The following is a 21,031-nucleotide window of genomic DNA, read 5'->3' as shown; positions in this document are numbered from 1 at the left end:
GCTTCTGCCTACTGGCCATGAGCCACTGACCACAGGGCCCTGACAGGGCTCCACATGCAGTGGCAGCAAGGCGCCACCAGTGCTTCCTCCCAGTGCCTTATTTCCTCAGCTTCACGAGAGAGCCAGGGTTGTCTGGAACTCAGATCTCCGGGTCAGGGTGGGAGAAGCTCCCGCAGGGCCTGGGCCAGGCTCTGAGGGGAGCAGTCCCTGGTGAGAGGCTGGGAGTAGATGAGGAAAGGGGTGGGTGCTCCTGGTGAGACAAAGCCCTCTGCTCCCTGACCTCCCAGAGCCGGTGCGTCTGCAAGCTGGGCTTCGCCGGGGATGGCTATGAGTGCAGTCCCATTGACCCTTGCCGGGCAGGCAACGGTGGCTGCCATGACCTGGTGAGAGGGGCCGAGGCTCTGAACTCTGGGCAGGCCTCAGGGTTGGCCTGGCTGCAGGGCTGTCTCTGGGTGTCTCCATCCCCTGACAACTTTGAGATCTTTCTAAGCCCCATATCCTATCATGTTACCCCCTTACCCTGTCACAGGATAAAATCTTCATACTGCCCTAGAAAGACTGCAGGCCCTGCAGGAGCCTGTCTTGCCTCTGCCTCCTCTCTCTGCTGCACCTGTCCCCATTTCCTGTTCCTCTGGCTGCTTCAAGCTCCATGCTGGCCCCAACCCCACTCTCACACCACAGTGCTTCCCTTCTCCATGCTGCCTGGTTTGCCCCTGCTCCCAGCTCAGGCTCCTGAGGGTACAGGGCTACCTGGGTGCACCCCATAATTTCCATGGCAGATGTTCAGATTCCATGAAAACCAGAAGGGTTGGTGGGGAGAGAGGAGAGCTGGGACTCTGGGCGGGCCGAAAGCAGAGATGCATGGGAAAGGGGAACCGAGGCAGTGGAGAGCCAGTGTCCAGCTTGCCATACAGGTGCTGAGTGGAAGCTGTGTCTGTCTTGTCTTACACCCCCACCAGGCCACCTGCAAGGCAGTAGGAGGCGGTCAACGAGTCTGTATATGTCCCCCTCATTTTGGGGGTGATGGCTTCAGTTGCTACGGTGGCATCATCCGGGTAAGTAATGGTAGCTTGTCCTTTCTTCCCTGGGCTTGGGCAGGAGTCCTGTGTGCCTCAGGTGGAAGGAGGGTACTGCTCAGGGTCACTGGAAGGAAGGGACTTTCTTGGTGCATGACCTCAGCTCTTTCCCTCCCCTGTAGGAACTGGAGGCAAATGCCCACTTCTCCACCTTCTACCAGTGGTTCAAGGTAGGACAGGGGCTGGGGGCTCAAACTGAGCAGGCCTTTCTGGAAAGGGGGCTGTCATCCAACGGTGCCAGAAGCTGGAGGCTGGCTTCTCACTCTGCTCCTCATGGTGTATGCAGGATGCTGGTATCACCCTTCCTGCTAACAGTACAGTCACAGTCCTGGTGCCTTCTGAGTCCGCCATCCGCAGGCTGAGCCCCGAGAACAAGGCTTTCTGGCTGCAGCCGAAGATGCTGCCATACCTGGTCAGGTGGGAGGGGCCAGGCCATGGGAGGGGACTGTGGGAGGGGGCTCCTGTGGGACCCAGGCATGCCCCAATGGGATAGTGGAGAATTAGGTCCTCTCCTGGCATGTGCCCAGCTGCTGGAGGAGTGCCCAGTCTGAAGGGTCTCTGTATGTTATAGTTACCTGATTCTGTCCCCCCTAAACTGTTGTCCCTCAGGGCCCATTTTCTCCAGGGCACCCTCTCTGAGGAGGACCTGGCCCGACGAGGTGGGCAGGATGTGGCCACGCTGAACCCCACTGTGAACTGGAAGATTCGCAACATCACGGGGGTATGAGGTGAACTCTGGGCAGAAGAGGGGACCAGAGAGGGCATGGGAGGGAGCACAAGTGGTTGCTGACTCCCCCTTACCAGGGTTCCCAGAGGATGAGGTTGGGGTCCTCTCACCCTGCCCAGTTGAGTTTGGGACACAGAGCTGATGACAGTGTCTTCGGGCCAGCAGTGATTGCCTCCAGGGACTGTGCACTCACATATAGCTGTCCTTCTCATGGACCCATGCAAGGGTCTGCGTACCACTTGGCAGGGCCTGAGTGTGAGCGCTACAAGCCAGTGTGGGCCTTTCTCAAACATGTCTGTGCCCTCTGCCCTGCCTGCTGCCTTCCAGAGGGTCTGGGTGCAGAATGCCAGCGTGGATGTGGCTGACCTCCTTGCCATCAATGGTGTCCTACATGTCATCAACCAGGTATGGCAGGACAAGGGCATGTGCATGAAACTGAGCAGGCCAACAGGCAGTGACAGCCCCTTGTGTCCACATCCACACCAGGTCTTGCTGCCTCCACGAGGGGCTGTGAAGGTTGGGCTGGGGGTGCTGCAGCAGCTGGATCAGGTGCCTACCTTCCGCCTCTTCAGGGAGCTGCTTCAGGTAAAGCAGCACAGCAACATCAGATGCCTGCTCGGTGGCGCCCTGTCCAGTCCAGATAAGGCTGGCTGGTAGCCAGTGTCAGGGCTGAGATATGGATGCCCATTCCTGACTCCTGTCCCTAGCACCACAGCCTGGTGTCCCAGATCGAGGCTGCCACCGCCTATACCATCTTCGTGCCCACAAACCAATCTCTGGAGGCCCAGGGCAACAGCAGCAGGCTGGTGAGTCCATGTTCCCCAGGTGGAGGAGCCTCCTGTCCCAAAGTGAAAAGGGGATCTGGCAAGCACTGTGGTGTCCCAAGAACACTTGGGAGCCCTGGATCCCCCTGAGCTGAGCCCCACCCCCCAGGATGCAGACACGGTGCGACACCACGTGATCCTGGGGGAGGCGCTGTCCGTGGAAGCCCTACAGAGGGGGGGACACCGCAACTCTATGCTGGGTCCTGTGCACTGGCTTGTTTTCTACAACCACAGTGGCCAGGTTTGAGGGGCCGGGAGGTTGGAGCCCTTTCCCCAGGGACTCTGCTCTGGAAGCCCTTTTCTTTAGGAGCTCTATCCTGTGCTCCTGGGAGACCCGCCCCCCCACCCTTGGAGCTGTCCCATGTCCCACAGTATGTCCTGGCTTTCAGCTCCTTAAATGATGGGGGTTGGGGTTGTGGGTGCATTCAAGTTCTGGCCTTGCTTCCCAGCCTGAGGTGAACCACATGCCGCTGGAAGGTCCCCTGCTGGAGGGTCCTGGCTACTCACTGTTTGGCCTGTCTGGGGTCCTGACTGTGGGTTCAAGCCGCTGCCTGCACAGCCACGCGGAGGCCCTGAGGGTGAGAGGCTGGGATCTGAGAGGAGGGGTGGCTGCTCGTTGACCTAGCTGCAGAGAGAAGCCCTGTCAGCCACCCTGAAGGAAGGCCAGTGAGTTTTGGGAGCCCTAACCTGGACTGCCTGATGCTGTTCTTCCTCCCCCCAGGAAAAATGCATAAACTGCACCCGGAAATTCCGCTGCACTCAGGGCTTCCAGCTGCAGGTGAGGCTGGGCTTAGCACAGCTGTTCTTCTGTGCTTGCTTCGCTGCCCCCGGCTATCATGTAGCCCCCCCCATCCTAGGCCCAGCCTTGCCCCAGGCTTGGGGAACTGGCTTGGCTGGGCAGCCCCCCGCCCCCAGGAGGCCCAAGACCAGGGCTCTGGGGGAGAAACTTCACTCAGTCCTGAGGCCAAGGCAGGGTCCTGCCGCCCACCCCAACACCTCTGTGCTGGGCTCCTGCGACCCTGGTGTGGGCTTCCATCTGCCTGTCTCATCAGCTTAGACACGTGCCATCCATTTGCCTGGTCTGTCTCCTCATTCACTCGCTGTCCCTTCCCAGCCCACTGGCTGATGCCCCCACTGTCCCCTTCCAGGCCACGCCCAGGAAGAGCTGTGTTTACAGGTCAGGCCTTTCCTTCTCCCGGGGCTGTTCCTACACTTGCGTCAAGAAGATCCAGGTTTGCCCTGAATCCCCTCCCTCACAGTCTGGCAGGGAGAGGGTGGTGCAGAAGCAGAGGAGCCCCGGCTGGCTGTGAAGGGCAGCGGCCAGGCTAGGTCTGTAGGGAGGCCAGGAAGCAAGGACCGTCTGAGGAAGGGAAGGGAAGAGAGGTCCAGCGTCAGGACCCATGTTGGTCCTTCTGTCTGTGCTCCGGAGAGTAGGGATGGGGACAGACAGAAAGGGACTCAGCCCAGGTTGAGCATTTCTCCTTGTGTAGGGTCTGGGCACCACCCACCCAGGCTTGAGCCTGTTTCTCCGCTCTGTCAGGGGAGGCTGATAAAAGGCACTCAGCTACTTTCAGCTCGCATCTACTGACCCTGGGTTTATGGCTCCGAGACGCCCCCACCTTTTCTTCCCTGTCATCCATCCTGCCCTGTGTGGCCCTTTTTCTTCCCTCTCGGATTCCCTGGCCTTCTGCAGGTGCCCGACTGCTGTCCTGGGTATTTTGGCATACTGTGTGAGCCATGCCCTGGAGGCCTGGGAGGTGTGTGCTCAGGCCACGGGCAGTGCCAGGACAGGCTCCTGGGCAACGGGGAGTGCCGCTGCCAAGAGGGCTTCCACGGAGCAGCCTGTGAGATGTGTGAGCTGGGCCGCTATGGACCCAACTGCACGGGAGGTGAGGGCTGGGAACGCCAGGGTGGGCCCTTGGGGGGCAGGACGCTGGCACCACGTAATCTCTGCGCTCCCTGTCCCCTTCCAGTATGCGACTGTGCCCACGGACTCTGCCAGGAGGGGCTGCGAGGGGATGGAAGCTGTGTCTGCAATGTGGGGTGGCAGGGTCTCCGCTGTGACCAGAGTGAGTGGGACGCAGGGGCATGGGGTGAATGACGGAGGTAGTTCCTGGGTCTGAATGACGAAAGCTTTCTCCTGTCCCCAGACATCACTGGCCCTCAGTGTGAGAAGAAATGCAACCCCAATGCCAAGTGAGACAAACCTGGGGGAGGGGGCAGGTAATGGGAGGGCTGGGGGACAGGGCAGGGGCTGGCTCATGCTGGCTGACTGTGCCATCCCTCCCAGCTGCATACAGAGCTCGGCTGGAGTCCCCGTCTGTGTCTGCGCCGCAGGATACTCTGGCAATGGCAGCTACTGCTCAGGTCTAGCCCCCGGGTGCCCAGGCCCTTTTCTGAAAGGTTGGGGGTGGCCATCCTCCACTGCTGTCCAAAATGGGTCCCACCCCTCCTCCACCTTTCACCATTTCTCATGGCCTCCTCTCATGGGCCTATTCCTCACTACTCGGGAATGATCTGCCCCTAGAGGTGGACCCCTGTGCCCATGGCCATGGGGGCTGCTCCCCCCATGCCAACTGCACCAAGGTGGCACCGGGGCAACGGACATGCACCTGCCAGGATGGCTACACAGGCGATGGGGAACTGTGCCAAGGTGAGGTTGGGCCCTCCAACCCAGGCGATTGTAGGGTGGGTGAGGAGACTGGTTTCAGTGAAGTGAAGCAGACCAGGAAGGGCTGGAAAGCAGCCAAGGCGTAGAGGTTGGAGTTCCAGAAAGGGGAGGGAATGAGTACCCCGTGGCACAGCTGGACAGAGGAATGCAGGAGCCACTGAGGGCCACCCTTCATCCCTGGCTCTCTTCCAGAGATTAACAGCTGTCTCATCCACAACGGGGGCTGCCATGTGCATGCCGAATGCATCCCCACAGGCCCCAGGCAGGTCAGCACAGCAGAGTTGGGCCCACAGACCAGGCAGGGTGGGGGAGGTGTGGCTCTTTGATCCAGGGCCCTGGCCAGCCCCTGGCTCCCAGTGGCCCCACTGATTGGAATTTGGGACAGGTGTCTTGCAGCTGCCACGAGGGTTACAGTGGAGATGGCATGCGGTCCTGTGAGCTTCTGGACCCCTGCTCCAAGGTCAGGACACCCCCCCACACACACACTCTAGCAGGGAGAAGGGACTGCAGCAGGACACAGCCCTCCTTATCCCAGGCAGACCCCGAGGGCCTGTGTGGGCTGGGCCACCTTCTCCACAAGCTCCAGTTTGGTTCTTGGTATAGAAATAGAGCTTTGTGTATTGGGCAGAAATGTCACAGCCTCCCAGCAGGGCTGGGTGTGACAGAAGAGTCTTGGAAGCCACCGACACCTCCTTTCTGTCCCCGCCTCAGAACAATGGAGGCTGCAGCCCTTATGCTGCATGCAAAAGCACAGGGGATGGCCAGAGAACGTGCACCTGTGACACAACCCATACTGTGGGAGATGGCTTCACCTGCCGCACTCGTGTTGGCTTGGTAAAGATGCCCAAGGCTGCCCCTGACCTGATCTTGGCTCTGCCCCATGTGGCTGAACTGGAATTTGATCTTGGTCCTGGTCTTGACCATGACCCTGAACCTGACTGTCCCATGACCCTTTCTGGGCCTGACCTCAGCCACGACGCGTGATGGAATCCTGAGCCTAGCTCAGGCTCCCTGGCTTTCCTTTCCACATCTCTGACTTGGCCAGACCTTGCAGCGCAGGTGTAGGACGAGAACTGGGCCTTGAATGGGGGCCACCCCAAATCTGAGCTGACCCTTGCTCCCCCAGGAGCTCCTCCGGGACAGCCACGCCTTGTTCTTCAGCCTCCACCTGCTGGTGAGTAAGCGGGTTGGGCCCACCTGTCTCTCTCCACGTCCCCATCTGGTTAGGGATCTGCTTAGAGTTCAAGTCTTTCCCGCATGACCTATGGAGCCTCGAATTGTTTCTCGCTTCTCCAGGAATACAGGGAGCTCAAGGGCGATGGGCCCTTCACAATCTTCGTGCCTCATGCAGATCTGATGACCAACCTGTCGCAAGTATGCTGCCCCTAGAGGAAGACAGAGGACCCGCTCTCGGGTAGTGTGGGCCGAGCTGGCAGTCAGAGGCCCGTTATCCTCATGGTGCCACTTTAGGATGAGCTGGCTCGGATTCGGGCTAATCGCCAGCTGGTGTTTCGCTATCACGTGGTCGGCTGCCGGGCGCTGCGGAGCCAGGATCTGCTGTACCAGGGCTACGCCACCGCGCTGTCAGGGCACTCGCTGCGGTTCAGCGAGAGGGAGGTGAGCGGGGCTCGGCGCAACTCCCCCCCCCCCCCCCAGTTAATCCTGTGAGCTCCTAGCCCCATCCTAGTCCAGAGCCTCAAGTTTAGGACCCAATCCAGGGGGCGTAATGAGGTCCATGAGCCCCGCCCCTGCCTTGGCTCCGCCCAGCCCCTCCCCAGGTCCTGAACCCGTCAGCGCAGGTCTGGCTTGCTCCTCCCGCCGCACCCCAGGACACACCCACAGATCAGCTCCTCCCGCCGTTGCCTTCCTTTATCTCCCGTGCCCCCGCCCCCAGGGCAACATTTACATCAACGACTTCGCCCGGGTGGTGAGCAGCGACCACGAAGCGGTGAACGGCGTCCTGCACTTCGTCGACCGCGTCCTGCTGCCGCCAGATGTACTGCACTGGGAGCCTGAAGCCACTGCCACGCCCCGGGTACGACTGCACAAAGGCCCAGGCCAGTGGGGGCTTGCGACAGGGGCCTGGGCTCCTCCTTCCCGCCTGATGTAGCCGCTCACTAGTGTCTTTCCCTAGAGAAATGTCACCAACGCCGCCGAGGGATTTGGTTACAAGATCTTCAGCCGTCTAGTGAAGGTATGTCCCCACGCGGCCCGCGAGGTGCGCTCACCTCCCGTGTGAAGGGGCGTGTCCGCGCGAGCACTTGCACCAGACCACATCTGTGTGTGAGGCTGCTCTCGAGGGTGCAGTGGCAACGTGTGTGCCCGTGTCCCGCCCGGCAAGTGGGCTCCAGTCCCCTCGTCCTCCTCGGCTGTGGTTCCACTTTCTGCAATGTCAGCTCCCTGGGGTCAACTTCAGTCTGAAAATATTCAGTGGAAAATACCACAAATAAACAACTCCCCACTTTTCCCCATTGCCCGTTAAATAATTTCTAATGTTAGGTATTCTAATTTATTATTGCTGTTAATCTCTTACTAGGCAAAGCAGGCTGTGTGAGGTTCAGTACTGTTTAGTTTCCTGCGTCCAGGGCAGGGTCCCCTGAGAGGGAGGGGTGCGGCTAACATGCAGGCCCACTTCTGCTCCAACCTACCACCAGCTGGCCGGCCTCCTGCCCATGCTCCGAGATGCGGTCCATAGGCCCCTCACAATGCTGTGGCCCACCGACTCTGCACTGCAGGCCCTGTCCCTTGATCGGCAGGCCTGGCTGTACCATGAGGACCACCGGGACAAGCTGGCAGCCATTCTCCGTGGCCATGTGATTCGCAATATGGAGGTGGGCACACCTTAGCCCTTGCTTGGTCCTCCCTCCCCACAGCTGCTTAGCCTTCCTGCCGGCTCCAGCTGCACCCCCCCCCATTTGTTCAGGTCTTGGCATCTGACCTGCCCAACCTGGGGCCACTCCGAACCATGCATGGGACCCCCATCTCCTTCTCCTGCAGCCGGGATAGGCCTGTGAGTGTGGGGGCAAGACTTGGATGAGGAAGTGGGAAGTGTGGGAGGGCGGCAGTGCCTGCTCCTCCCTGTGCTCTGTGTCGGCCCCACTGCAGGGCGAGCTCGTGGTGGGTGAAAATGAGGCACGAATTGTACAACGGTACCTGGCCTTTGAGGGTGGCCTGGCCTACGGCATTGACCAGCTGCTGGAGCCACCTGGCCTGGGTGCTCGCTGTGATCGCTTTGAGACCCGGCCACTGCAACTGGTGAGGGAGACCACAGGCCAGAGGCGGATGAGCTGGGGTCCAAGCCCTGCTGTCCTGTCCACACCCGCCTGACCCTGTGGTGTTGGCCTGTACCCCTTCCAGAAGATCTGCAGCCTCTGTGGGCTGGAGCCACCCTGCCCTGCAGGCTCACGGGAGGAGGTAAGCACCTGGAGCTGAGTTAAGGGGAAGCAGGGGCCAAGGCTCATGGAGCCCAGGTGGCTGTGAGCTGATTTCTCTGGACCCAGGGCAGCCCTGAGGCCTGTTGGCGCTACCCAAAGTTGTGGATAAACGCTCCACTGCGCCCCATGTTCGGCAGTATTTGGGGACGGCCTAGCTACTGGGGCCAGCCTCGAAGCCTGGGCAGTGGCTGCCAGCGCTCCTGCGTCACTTCTGTTTGGAAGCCTAACTGCTGTCCTGGTCACTATGGCAGTGAGTGCCGAGGTGAGCCTCCTGAGGTTGGACTCCTGACCCCAGCTCCTCCAGCCCCCAATCTAGCAAGGGCAGAGCTCTGGTCAGTGCTCCTTGGAAAGGTTATTGGGGTCCTGTGGGGCAGGGGGGGCAGATTTTACTGGAAGGCATGTTCAAAGGGTGATGGGTGAGCGTGTAGAGGGTGCAACAACTGCTGAAGGGCTGGACCATCTGGGTGTCTCAGGGCCTGGCCAGGGAGGGCAGGGGTGAGATGGGCGTCCTCAGCAGTGTGGGAACATGGCGGATATATGTACTCCTTGAAACGGCTGAGCTGCCCCTGGTTGGGGACAGCTGCCAGGACTGGGCTGCATGTTTAGGTGTTCCAGTGGCAGCCCTTCACAACCTCATTTCTCAAATCCCCACCCTCAGCTTGCCCTGGTGGCCCCAGCAGCCCCTGTAGTAACCACGGCATGTGCCTGGATGGCATGAGTGGCAGTGGACAGTGTAGATGTCACGTGGGTTTTGCTGGGACAGCCTGTGAACTCTGCGCCCCAGGTGCCTTTGGACCCCAGTGTCAAGGTAGGCCATCGCTGCCTTGTCCCATTTGCCCCAATTCCCTTGGCCTGTGTTCCCACTTTTATCTTCCCACCTGTCCCTCTCCCCAGTCTGCCACTGCAGCCCCCACAGCCGCTGTGATGAGGGCCTTGGGGGCTCTGGCTTCTGCTTCTGTGATGAAGGCTGGACTGGGCCACACTGTGAGGTGCAGCTGGGTGAGTATCCATGGAGTTTGTGCGTAAGCCACACACTTAGACACACTTGCACACGGCTGGTTGCCACAACTGCACACGCAGGTGGAGGCCCTGAGGTGGCTGGGCTGGGTGGACACCAGCAGGGCAGCTACTGACCTGGTCGTATGGGGACGGGTCCTGGGGGCAGAATTGCAGCCTGTATGTACCCCACCCTGTGCACCCCAGGCCATGTGCCGTGTGGGTAACAGCTGCGAGTGTAGCCTGGGCTACGAAGGTGATGGCCGTGTGTGCACAGGTAAGCAGGTGACTATATGGGTGGGAGCAGCCCCAGTGCCCTTCAGCCACCTGCTCTGACCACTTCTGTGTCCCCAGTGGCAGACCTGTGCCAGAATGGGCATGGCGGCTGTAGTGAGCATGCCAGCTGCAGCCAGGTAGGCACAGCGGTCAACTGTACCTGCCTGGCCGACTATGAGGGTGACGGCTGGAGCTGCCGGGCCCGCAACCCCTGTGCAGACAGCCACCGGGGGGGTTGCAGCGAGCATGCCGACTGCCTGTACACCGGCCCGGTGAGCGGGGTGGAGGAGTGGACAGCCAAGGCGGGGAGGTCCCTCAGGCTCACTGCCATTGTGTCTGAAGGGCACACTCCTCCTGCTTCTAGAACACCCGGCGCTGTCAGTGCCATGAGGGCTACGTGGGCGATGGACTACAGTGTCTGGAAGCAGCGGAGCCCCCCGTGGACCGCTGTCTGGCCTGGCCGTCCCCCTGCCATTTGGCTGCTGAGTGCACGGACCTGCATTTCCAGGGTGCGCTCCCCTGCCTGCTGCTGGTGCGGTGCTGTCGCTCTCTGCATTCCAGCCAGCTGACCAGGCCTCCCTTTTCTCCTCTAGAATGGTGCGCTGGCGTCTTCCACCTCCAGGCCCCCAGTGGCCCCTATGGCCTGAACTTCTCCGAGGCTGAGGCAGCATGTGAGGCCCAGGGGGCTGTCCTCGCCTCATTCTCTCAGCTCTCGGCTGCCCAGCAGGTGTGTGAGCTCTGGAGTCAGAGCTGAGACTCGGGGGCTTCCGAGCTGGGCCGCGGGTCTCAGCACCCCTCCTGCTCTTGCAGCTGGGCTTCCACCTCTGCCTCACGGGCTGGCTGGCCAACGGCTCTGCTGCCTATCCTGCTGCGTTCCCTGCAGCAGACTGTGGCAACGGTCGGATAGGTGTGATCAGCCTCGGCATCCGGAAGAACCTCTCGGAGCGCTGGGACGCCTACTGCTACCGTGTGCTGGGTGCGCCCCTCCTACCAAGCCCGTGTCCTGCTTTCCCTGTCCTGCCAACCCACTGAGTCCCTGGCCTGCGTTTCCTGCAGATGTGGCTTGCCGATGTCGGGATGGCTTTGTGGGTGACGGGATCAGCACGTGTAATGGGAAGCTGCTTGACGTCCTGGCTACCACTGCCAACTTCTCCATCTTTTATGGGGTGTGTGGGGGCCTCAGCGGTGAGGTGTGGGTGCCTGGGGTGCCCAGGGAAGGAGCCTGCCCACAGCCCTGTCTTCTCACCCTCCCAGATGCTGCTGGACTATGCCAATGCCACCAAGCGAGGCCTGGACTTCCTGGATTTCCTGAATGATGAGCTCACCTACAAGACACTCTTTGTCCCTGTCAATGAGGCCTTTGTGGGCAACATGGTAAGAGCAGGGGGCTGGGCACAGCAGGCCCCCAGGTGACTCCCTCGGGCCAGCCCAACCTAATAGGCCTTCTTCCACCTAGACGCTGAGCGGCCGAGACCTTGAGCTACATGCATCCAATACCACCTTCCTGAGCACAAATGCCAGCCGGGGCACCCTGCTTCCTGCCCACTCGGGTCTCAGCCTTGTCATCAGTGATGTGGGCCCTGACAATGGCTCTTGGGTTCCTGTGGTGAGGCTGGCCACCGCCCCTCCCTGCTGGTTTTGGTTCTTGCCGGGAGGATCTGACTCCTATCTCCCTGCAGGCTCCAGGGACAGTGGTGGTTAGGCATGTCATCATGTGGGACATCATTGCTTTCAATGGCATCATCCACACTCTGGCCAGCCCCCTCTTGACACCCCCACAGGCTGTGAGTCTGGTGAAGGAGAAGGTAGAGCCATCAGGGGCAAGAGACAGCTTTGGCCAGGTCTGTGACACTCCCTGTTTGCAGGAGGCAGTTACGGCACCAGAGAGCCTCCCCATAGCAACAAGTGTGGGGGCCGTGGTAGCCACTGGAGTGCTGCTCAGTCTGGTGGCCGGAGCCCTGTATCTCCGACTGAGAGGAAAGCCCACGGGCTTTGGCTTCTCCATCTTCCAGGTAAGTGGGGAGACACAGGTGGTGGCTGGGGTCAGACAGCGCCTGCCCTTGCAGGTCCTGCTGGGTGCCGGACCTGTCCTTTGATCTTGCACGAAACCTGTCATCCCTCTTAGGCAGAGGATGATGCTGCTGATGACTTCACCCCATGGCAAGAAGGGACCCCAACCCTTGTCTCCGTCCCCAACCCTGTTTTTGGCAGCCATGATGCCTTTTGTGAGCCCTTTGATGTGAGTGTTGGGTGTGGGATGTGGAGAGGCCCTGGGGCCCTGACTCGCCCTGCTGTGACTGGCCTCGCTGTCACAGGACTCGCTCCTGGAGGATGACTTCCCCGACACGCAGAGGATCCTTGCTGTCCAATGAGGGGCTGACGTCACAGCAGAGCCACATGGGAAGCAACCACTTTTATTGCTCATCTGGACAAATGGCTGGTGTGGGTGGGACAGGAGGGAGTGGGGGTCTGTCCTGGACAATAAAGGTACCCTCAGCGGATGTGGGCCATGTCTCCGAGAAAGGGTGTCTTCATGCAGCCGGTGCAGAGCTGGTCCATCCAGAGGGGTGCCTCATGCTGCAGAGGTGTGCGGCGTGGGTAGAAGGTGAAGTCCACGCGGTAGTTGAGCAGGCAGCTGAGGGAGGCCATGTAGAGGTCGGAGAAGCGCACAAGGCGCCTTGAGAAGTAGGTGGGGTTGTGGAAGGTGCGGAAGATGCTCCCGAACTGAGCGTTGAACAGGGCCTTGGTGATGTACCTGGGAAGAGGGAAAGGGCACTCGAGGGAGGACCCGGGGGTGCTGGGACAGCACACCTGCCCTGGCCCCCCGCACACCTCAGCTCCTGTCGCTCCTTCATCCAGGCAGCTAGCACCTGCTGCGACTCTGCGTCCTGATAGGTCTGGAGAGGGGACAAGACAGCGTGTGGCAGTGTGCTCAGGAGGCTGTGGCCCCACTCCCTCGCAGACACCTGTGGCCTGTACCTGCATGCGCTCGAGCAGCCCTGTCAGTGCCTGCTGCCAGGTCAGCGAGTGCATGTACTGCTCTGTGTTGATGATGCGGATCTCGCGCTCCAGCTCAGGGATGATGGCGCCTGTGCGCCAGCCGTGCCGCAGCATGAGATCCTGGGGGGTGGGGGGGGGGAGACTGGCATCAGTGACAGCCGGGTAGCTCCCTCCCCTCCGCCCCAGGGGCCCAGTCAGTCCCCCTCACCGCTAGGTCACTGTAGAGGTGGTCTCCGAAGTAGAGTACTCGGGGACCACGCCACTCTGTTAGCCGCAGGAAGTCAAACAGGTTTCCCTTGGGAATGGAGAGATAGCCGAGTCAGCTGTGCTCCCACGGGACACCAGCGCCTGCCCTTGCAGGTCCTGCTGGGTGCCGGCTGCCCTTTCCCGTGGCCTGGCTGTGCTGCAGTCCTCGCCATTCACCCTCCCACTTGAGAAGCGGCTGACTGCCTGCTGCAGGGTGGGCTCCCATAGGCCTGGCACAGTGCCCCATCCTCAAAGGCCTCGCCCCTGCTCCAGGCTAGACATTTAGACCCTGTTTATGAGAAATGAACCGTAGGGCAGACCCCACGCTCTAAAGCAAAAAGCCCTGAAATCCTCATTGGCGGCCTCGGTCCAGAGGGATCCAGACCATTGGCAGAGCTCACTAGCCAGCCTGTCAGCTTTTCCTGCTCCAAAGCCAGAGAAACAAACACTCAGCCAGGCCCACATATAACCAGAAAGGTCGCGGGGCAGAGTGGTGGTGGAGGGGCCAGAGCCAAAGGTACAGCAGCCCCTGAGACCCAGGAGCAAGAAAGTACTCAGCGAAGCACAATTCAGAGATGTCTGGCCCTGTGGGCCTTGGAGCGATGCACACAGCTAGGAGAGAGGCTGTGGAAGAGCTTGGAGTGAGGGCCAGGCAGGCCTGCTAAGGCTGTGACCCCCGGACCACAGGGCAGGAGATGGAGAGGGCCAAGAATGACAGGGATGTAGGGCGAGGCTGCTGAGAACTAGGCAAGGTCTAGCACACACAGTGCAAAGAAACTTCTAGAATGTCAGACTAGGAAACGCCTGGCAGCCACAGAAAAGTTCACATTCCCACAAAGGTGCCTGCTTTCCTCTACCATGGTGGATGCTAAGAAAGGGAAAAGGTATCCAGAGCTGAGGGGACCAGCATATGCCAAGGGGCTATGGGCAGCTAGGTTGCAGCAAAGCAGGATCCTGGGGGGTGGGACAGGACCTCCATGTGGTGCTCTTGGCTACATGCCGGCTTCCCCCAGCACCAGGACCTCTGGAATCTCTACCCCAAGACACCCGGCTCAGCCAGGATTTCCACATTCCAGTCAAGGCCAAATGCCTTAATCAGCTCTGTTCATGGCCACCCAGTGGTTTGGCTCTGTCCCTTTTATCTTCCTAGCTAGGCAGAAAGGATCTCCACAGGGTTTGCAGGAACTTCCCCACTGGCCTGGCTCAAGACCCCCCCAACTGGGTGTCCCCACAGCAGTGCCCAGCCCCAGCGAACTACAGTGCCACCCACTGGGTACTCAGAGGGCCCAGGTCATTCTAAGGGTACAACTCAAGGTGAGCACTGGACTGCTTCTGAGAGTGGGCAACTAGGTGCCACGCTGGCCCGGGCAGTGGTGCTTCCTCAGAGGCTGCGGTGCCACAACCCACCCTGCCAGGTGCTACCTTCCCAGACAGCCCTCACCTGCCGATAGATCTTGCCCTTTTCCAGGCGGGTAATCCGGTCCCAGTGGAGTGAGCCCTTCTCATCAAGCTTTCGGAAAGGCCTGGGGTGAGAGTCAAGGGCTTGGTCTCCAGTGCGTGCCCACTAGCGAGGCCATGTTCTGACCCCAAACAGAGTGATGAGCAAAGGCCAGTCTGGCCCCGCACCTCAGGTACCCTCACTAGAGTTGGGGTCTCCACTTCCTCCACCCCACTGCCCACTCCCAGGACCATACTTGCGCCGGTCAGTGAAAAAGCTGGGTTTGTCTGCCTGGACAATAACCACATCAAAGAGTTGGCGCCAGTCGGGACCCACCATGTGCCGCATGCCCTTGTCCCTGTGAAGATGCGACCTGGGCTGCAGAAGTCTCGCCACAGGATCTGGGCGCAGCCCTGCCCCTCCCTTCACAGTGGGGCTGGACTCACACAAAGCTGAAAGGACTGTTAGTGATAAGGAACAGCTGCTTCCCATGGTCGACCAGGCGGCTCAGAACTGCGAATGTCTCGTCCCCTCTCAGGATGTACTTCTCTAAAGGAGAACATGGTCTCTAAGGGTCAGGCCCCCTCCTGCTCAAGTAGGCCATGGAAGGGCTTCTGCCCACCCTTACCCATGTCTCGCTCAATCCACTGGTACATGAGGCCCTTCACGTGCACATCTCGAATAGCATCCTGGGAGACAGGAGGACATAAGGGCATAGCAGGGTCCAAGAGGGGCCTGTGTTGTTGGGGCCGGACTCTGCCTCCTGGCAGCTAAGAGGCAGTCTCAGAATCCCTACCGTCACATCCTTGTAGAGGTGTGCTTGGTCAAACTCCAAGCCGTGGCCCAGGAAGTGGTCCACCACGCAGGACAGCAATGCCATCTCGGGCAGTGAGAAGATGTCCATGAACTGCTTGATGGAGGGGCCCTAAGGAGAGCGCAGTGTCTGTCTCAGCCATGCCTCTGACCCCCCCCCAGCATGGGGGACCAAGGAAACGCCCAAGTCTGCCTTGGGACACTGCCAGCATCCACAGTGAGGGGCACCAGGGTGTGGCCTCTGGGGAGCAGGGTGAGGGGTACCTTGCCATAGAAACCGCTCATCTGGTACAATGGGATATGCTGGGTGCCTCCGTACAGGTCGATCACCTCCTCATCAGGCACGGGCTGGAGACCCCTAAATGGGGGCAGAAACTCCATGACTCCAAGCCCAGGGAGTTGGTGGCTGGGGTAGGACCGAGGCCGAGTCAGTACTGACCTGTAGGCTGTCCCCAGCTGCACATAATGGAAAGCGTCGATCTTCATCAGCAAGCTCTGGGGCACCCGGAGGCAAGCGGGCAGTGAGGAGGTTGTTTTTGCCACCGAAGCAGAGGCCTCTCCACCTCACTCCACTCCAAAGCCCTAAAGAGCGGCCCTGAGCCAGCCTCTTCTAGCCCCTGTGCCTAGCCTCTGCTGGCAGGTGCCCCGGGGATTAGGTACAAAGAAGAGGAAGCAACAGCGTCCTGTCGATGAGACCCTCCCTTAGGGGAGAGCGAGGCAGGGGGCCATATCTAGCCACTCACCTTCTGAATGTCATAGTGGAGGCCACGGATGGCAAAGCTGGGATTGTAGTCATATTTGCGAATTCCCTCTGGGTACTATTGAGCAAAAAGGACCAGGCCTGAGCCAGTGGCACTGCCAGCCCCCAGGGCACCAGGGGAGTCCCATGACTCAGCCTGGGGCTTAGGTCAAGCTGGGCCCCACTGGCTCCTGGGGCTCCTCTCACCTTGTAGTGTTCAACCAGGATGTCCCGGGCGGCATTGAAGATCTCAGGGTGCAGCGCATCTGCGTACTGGGCCAGCGTGTAGTCATAGTCAAAGCCATAGATCTCGACGTCACGCAGGCTGATCTCATTGTTGGCGTAGATGGCTGCTGGGTTGAGGAGACTGCAGACCTCGGGAGGCAGGAGATCTAGAGGGAGGTGCAGCACGAGGGGGATGATGCTCACAACAGGGGCTGTCCTGGGCACCGTGGGGGGTGCCTATCCCAGCAAGCCTCACAAACACCCCATGATGGTGATGCTTGGCCTGATGCTGTTAAAACTGAGGCTCAGAGGGAAGGCACCTGCCTTCCTTCTCCTCCTGCGGCCCATGAATAGCAAAGCAGGCTCTCACCAAGCCCCATCAGAAACATGGCTGCGGTGGACCCTGGTGATAGCCATTCAACTCCTCAAACAACTCTTAGGACAGCTGGCAGTACAAATCCTGTCTCTTCCTCAGCACCTGGGCAGGAGCACCACCATTGGTCCCCCTTGTAGCTGCCCACTGGACATATCTACCACCTCCTTTAAGGGAAGCGGATCCCTATGAGTCTGATCTGTGTAGCGAGACCCTGTACTAAAATACATTAAAAAAAAAAATAGCTAGTAGGGATCAAGGACTCTGGGAGGGGGGCTGAGCCAATGCATGCAGTTTCTACCTTACAGAGCCAGGGTTAGGGCTCAGGAACACAAGTGAGATGGGAACCCCCCGTGCTGCTCACGTTGCCAACTCTGAACACCTGCCACAGCCCAGGGAATGAGGTTCTCTAATCGGATTTCAGCAGCCTGCCAGCCCACATAATGACATTTCCTGGCTTTAGCCAGGGAACATTGCTAATTACGACAGTCGGGACGTGTGATGCTAGGTGCTGGGCTGCTACCTGAGCTGCTCCCTGTGTGTGTGGGATGTGGTCAGGGCCATGGAGGGCCCTGGCTGCTCCCAGGGAGCTGGGCAGGCCACTGTCCTGAGTGAGCTCTGGGGTCACAAGCCCTCTTGCTTCCCCAGCTGCACAATGCGGGAGGTGGATGTACAAAACGCTTTGGGGTCAGCCAGGGCAGACCAGCCCCACATACCCCATGACTGTGACTTCAGGAATGTGTCACCTCAGCCTAGCCTATGAACTCCCTGTCCTCAATTTCCTTGGGTCACACAGGAGATGAGGAAGGACTAGGCGTGTAGGTCCCAAGTCCAAGAATCTAGGGACTCCGTCTCAGTCACCAGTACTAGTCACAAAGCAGAAGTTCCTGACCCCCAGTTCCCCTGGCATCAGCCAGGTTCAAGAGGTGACATCTAGGGGCCAGGGAAATGGCTCAGTAGAATAAATGCTTTCCTGGCAAGTGCAAGGGTTTGAGTTCAATCCCTGGTTCCACCAAAAAAAAAAAAAAAAAGACATCTCACTGATATGCTCCTAGCTCCAAAGCCTTTATGTTGGAGACCCCTGTGGCACACGGGGATCTATCCCTACCCTCTTCCTCTGGAGTCAAGTGCAGGGTGTGGTTGTGAGAACAGGTGTGGCTGGTTTCTCTGGCGGCCCTAGGCCAGCAGTGCAGCGGCTGCTCTGCAGATCCACGGACATGATGAGGCACCTCACTAGCATGTGCTCTACATAGGCAACTGTAGTCCTCTAGGGAGCTGCTTCTCAGATGCCCGCCTTTCACTGACTGTCACAGGGGCCCTGGGCCTCAGCTTCCCTATGTTCCCAGGCACCAATTGCGGCTATGACTCTCGGTGTAGTGTTCCTAACTCTCCAGCGTAAGTGGGGGAGGCCTCTTTGTTCTGGCTAAATCCAGGCCTTTGCCCTTGCTTGATGTTCTCAAGGGTGGACAATTCTCCCAGGGACAAAGCAGGATGGAGAATCAGCCCAAAAGCCCAGGCCTCCTCCCGTTTCCAGACTGACAGTCCTGTGACTCTGAGGCAGCAGTGTCCTTCTCCCTTCCTCAGGGCTGTGGTGGTTGGTGTGTGGGGCCAGGAGAGGATGTGCCCTGACCCAGCGCTGGCCTGTGACGATTATAGGTCATTGTCCCGCCCCTTTTCTTCTTTCTCTTCTCAGCCCCCAATTCCCTCGCCTGCCCAGGCTCCAAGCCCAGCTCCTTCCTTGTAACCATCAAACACTTGTGGATGCCTAAGGGGTTCATCTTCTTCAATCTTCACTCAAGTGAGGTGAGGTACTCAAACTTAACTTCTCCGCACTCCGGAGAAAGAAACTGGAGTTCAGGGAGGTGAAATCCAAACCACTGAGCTGAGGCCATGGAGCTGAGGTGCACATTCGGGTCAGCCCATCGGCCTTAATCTCTTCATCAGTCTAGCCCCACAGGTGGGGCAGGCAGTGACAGTCCCACTGGACCATTCTCCAGGTGTGTATGCACAGGGGCTGGCCAGCGGTAAGTTCTGCCCACAGGCATTAGACTAAGGTATATCTCGATGCCAAGAAAACTCAATAAGCTGGACAGGTCGAGACCAGAGAGGTTCACAGTTGGCTCATGCAGCGTGAATCAGTGGAAACGGCCTTGCACAAGAGGAACTTACGTGCAGGGTCTGAAGATGCAGGCAGGCCCTGGAGTGCTGAGGAGATCCCCCTTTCTCTGTCCCTCATACCTCCAAGGAGGCTTCTCAAGACATTCAAAGTCTTCTCTGGGTGTGAGACAAAGACTTAAAGGACACCCAGGCCGCCTGCTTTCCAGAGAGCTCAACCCAGGCCTCCAGGGGCTTCAGAACAATTCTCAGAGGCCCTAACTACTGTTTTCAGCAAGTCAAGAGATGTGTTTTAGTTACCCTCTTGGTCTTCACCCAGCAGGAGCAGAAGCCCCTTTCCTTGGCTGGAATCTTCCAGACAAGGCTATTTTGTCCTATAAGACAATGAAAGCCATGTCACCCCTGGGGGTTCCTCCAGAAGCTTCCCTACCCCTTCTTGGCCTGGTTCTTTACAAGTCCTCACAAACCTATGATGTGGCTAGGGGACTGTTTTATGCTTGAGGCTACTGAGGGTCCAAAAGGGTAACACTTGCTGAGGGCCATCTCGAAGGGCAGTGGTAACACCACAGCCCAAACCACAACCGTGTGGAGCAGGGACAGCGCCTCATTAGTCCACCCAGATGGTGGCGAGCACTGAACTCTCAGGACTCACTATTGGCTCAGCCTGCCCTGCGAGGGGACCTGGGCCTCATCAGCTCATTTGGAGACCTGGGGTGGGGCGTGTGGAGCTAAGTGTGCTTCTGTAGCCCTGACCAAGGGTGTAGGAGCTCGTAAGAGATTTTAGGGGACTGCGAAGAGTTGGTGTGTTCCCCCAACGCCTTTGCCGCCCTTGTTGAGGGCGCTCGACCTCCACAGCTAAACCAAGAGATGCTTTAAAAACCTAAGCTGTCAGCTCAGGTTCGGCCCGTCGCCAAGAGCCCGCTGGGCAAGCGTGGCTCCTGGGCTTTGTGTACAGCACTCCCACCCTAAAGGCTGACCGAAAACAAGGGGTTGCGTGCGTTTCCGCTGAGACCCGCCCTAGGCAGGACCCCAAAGGGAGCCGACGAGGGCGCGCACTCCCGGGGCCCTTCCAAGCTCCTGCAGACCAAACTGTGAAACACGGCCCCCCTCCCCGCCGGCCCCCGAGGGTCAGGGCGCTCTGCGGAGAATCGGGACGCGCCGAAGTTCCCGGGACAATCGCTGAAGCTTCTGCAAAGCTGCCCGGTTCTCTGGCTCGCGAGCCCCCGAGGAGCCGCGCCTGAGACGGCTTCGGAGCGACGTCCCCGCACTTGGACCGTCCGCCCGCCTCGCGGGAAACGCACCCCCGGCGCTCGGCCCACCCCGGCTCACCCACCGTGCACCAGTTTCCGCATGTCCTGGTAACGAGCCCACAAGTGCGCGCCGGGGTCGGCGCCGCCAGCGGGCGCCGGAGAGGGCGCGGAGCGTGGGGTACCGGGGTAGGGGGCGCTGGGACCTGGCGGGCCGCAGCCAGGGCAGGAGGGCGCGAACGAGGAGGCCCGCGGCCCGCCGTGGTCTCCGCACAGCAGCCAGCGCCGGGCGGCCGCCCGCAGCCCCGCTCCAGCCATGCGCCCTCCGCGCCCCCGCCGCCCGGGATCGGTCAGCCAGCCCGCCGCCCTCCGACTGCGCGCCCGCCACCGTGGCCTCGTGTTCTTGGCGGCCGAGAGCCAATGGGCGGGTCGCGCGGACCCGGCCAGCCAATGGGCGAGCCCCCGGCCCGGGGGCGGGAGGCCGCCCCTCCCCCAGTCCCTGGCTCGGCCGCGGGCCAGGCGCCCCCCTTTGGCCGTCGCGACCGCGATGGCGGCGCAGTTCGAGAACCTGAGACCTCAGTCCCCGCGAGGCTGCAAGCTGCAGGGGCACAGAGAAGAGGGGCGGGAGCGCGCTTTCGCGAGGACCCGGGTCCTCCCCTCCTGCCCCGGGGCCCTCCTGTGCCTCAACCTCCCGGTTTCCCGTTCTTCCTGCCCCGCCTCGCGAGATTCTGTCTGCTGTCCCGAACCCGGGCCACTTCGCTCACTTACCTAGTGGAATAAGCACTTTTCCCGTGCTTCCCGTGCCAGTTCCACAATGGGTGGCATCAGCGG

General features: G+C 60.1%; 2 protein-coding genes across 9 annotated transcripts in view; one reads left to right on the top strand and one right to left on the bottom strand.

Moving 5' to 3' along the window:
• The window catches only part of Stab1 (stabilin 1), a 26,902-nt gene extending 14,397 nt beyond the window's left edge, over window positions 1–12,505 (top strand). For 2 of the 6 annotated variants that reach the window (XM_004631657.2, XM_023715763.1), the window contains exons 26-69: window positions 288–383; window positions 960–1,055; window positions 1,199–1,246; window positions 1,363–1,493; window positions 1,686–1,797; window positions 2,131–2,208; window positions 2,290–2,388; window positions 2,511–2,609; window positions 2,737–2,868; window positions 3,077–3,205; window positions 3,349–3,405; window positions 3,776–3,859; window positions 4,321–4,516; window positions 4,601–4,696; window positions 4,778–4,823; window positions 4,918–4,994; window positions 5,155–5,280; window positions 5,491–5,564; window positions 5,684–5,758; window positions 6,010–6,132; window positions 6,425–6,472; window positions 6,595–6,672; window positions 6,769–6,915; window positions 7,193–7,333; window positions 7,433–7,492; window positions 7,953–8,129; window positions 8,222–8,308; window positions 8,404–8,553; window positions 8,656–8,712; window positions 8,799–8,994; window positions 9,391–9,540; window positions 9,627–9,731; window positions 9,898–10,005; window positions 10,083–10,276; window positions 10,369–10,513; window positions 10,598–10,731; window positions 10,815–10,980; window positions 11,061–11,170; window positions 11,259–11,378; window positions 11,461–11,610; window positions 11,684–11,788; window positions 11,870–12,016; window positions 12,130–12,243; window positions 12,320–12,505. In XM_004631657.2, the coding sequence (XP_004631714.1) occupies window positions 288–383; window positions 960–1,055; window positions 1,199–1,246; window positions 1,363–1,493; window positions 1,686–1,797; window positions 2,131–2,208; window positions 2,290–2,388; window positions 2,511–2,609; window positions 2,737–2,868; window positions 3,077–3,205; window positions 3,349–3,405; window positions 3,776–3,859; window positions 4,321–4,516; window positions 4,601–4,696; window positions 4,778–4,823; window positions 4,918–4,994; window positions 5,155–5,280; window positions 5,491–5,564; window positions 5,684–5,758; window positions 6,010–6,132; window positions 6,425–6,472; window positions 6,595–6,672; window positions 6,769–6,915; window positions 7,193–7,333; window positions 7,433–7,492; window positions 7,953–8,129; window positions 8,222–8,308; window positions 8,404–8,553; window positions 8,656–8,712; window positions 8,799–8,994; window positions 9,391–9,540; window positions 9,627–9,731; window positions 9,898–10,005; window positions 10,083–10,276; window positions 10,369–10,513; window positions 10,598–10,731; window positions 10,815–10,980; window positions 11,061–11,170; window positions 11,259–11,378; window positions 11,461–11,610; window positions 11,684–11,788; window positions 11,870–12,016; window positions 12,130–12,243; window positions 12,320–12,376 (4,920 nt within the window). In that variant the 3' untranslated portion in view covers window positions 12,377–12,505. Of the gene's footprint in view, window positions 1–287; window positions 384–959; window positions 1,056–1,198; window positions 1,247–1,362; window positions 1,494–1,685; window positions 1,798–2,130; window positions 2,209–2,289; window positions 2,389–2,510; window positions 2,610–2,736; window positions 2,869–3,076; window positions 3,206–3,348; window positions 3,406–3,775; window positions 3,860–4,320; window positions 4,517–4,600; window positions 4,697–4,777; window positions 4,824–4,917; window positions 4,995–5,154; window positions 5,281–5,490; window positions 5,565–5,683; window positions 5,759–6,009; window positions 6,133–6,424; window positions 6,473–6,594; window positions 6,673–6,768; window positions 6,916–7,192; window positions 7,334–7,432; window positions 7,493–7,952; window positions 8,130–8,221; window positions 8,309–8,403; window positions 8,554–8,655; window positions 8,713–8,798; window positions 8,995–9,390; window positions 9,541–9,626; window positions 9,732–9,897; window positions 10,006–10,082; window positions 10,277–10,368; window positions 10,514–10,597; window positions 10,732–10,814; window positions 10,981–11,060; window positions 11,171–11,258; window positions 11,379–11,460; window positions 11,611–11,683; window positions 11,789–11,869; window positions 12,053–12,091; window positions 12,244–12,319 lie in introns of those variants that run through there. The other 4 variants (XM_023715762.1, XM_023715764.1, XR_002821191.1 and 1 more) reach the window with 4 other exon arrangements.
• Window positions 12,391–21,031, bottom strand: Nt5dc2 (5'-nucleotidase domain containing 2). Of its 3 annotated transcripts, none has more exons than XM_023715767.1 (14): window positions 20,969–21,031; window positions 16,448–16,632; window positions 16,245–16,319; window positions 15,941–15,996; window positions 15,766–15,859; window positions 15,485–15,613; window positions 15,317–15,377; window positions 15,135–15,237; window positions 14,945–15,046; window positions 14,692–14,773; window positions 13,213–13,299; window positions 12,984–13,124; window positions 12,837–12,901; window positions 12,391–12,759 (listed from the first exon to the last, which is right to left on the bottom strand). In XM_023715767.1, exons 4-14 carry the CDS (start codon window positions 15,985–15,987, stop codon window positions 12,498–12,500), a joined length of 1,173 nt encoding a protein of 390 aa, XP_023571535.1. In that variant the 5' UTR covers window positions 15,988–15,996; window positions 16,245–16,319; window positions 16,448–16,632; window positions 20,969–21,031; the 3' UTR covers window positions 12,391–12,497. The 3 variants fall into 3 exon arrangements, with proteins under 3 accessions (XP_023571535.1, XP_004631711.1, XP_023571534.1); XM_004631654.2 differs by lacking the exon at window positions 20,969–21,031 and adding an exon at window positions 20,287–20,550; XM_023715766.1 differs by lacking the exon at window positions 20,969–21,031 and adding an exon at window positions 19,008–19,233.

The sequence above is a fragment of the Octodon degus genome, unplaced genomic scaffold (genome assembly GCF_000260255.1).
Source record: "Octodon degus isolate 3935 unplaced genomic scaffold, OctDeg1.0 scaffold00043, whole genome shotgun sequence".
NCBI lineage: Eukaryota > Metazoa > Chordata > Mammalia > Rodentia > Octodontidae > Octodon > Octodon degus.
This window is presented reverse-complemented; position numbering and strand designations above follow the sequence as displayed.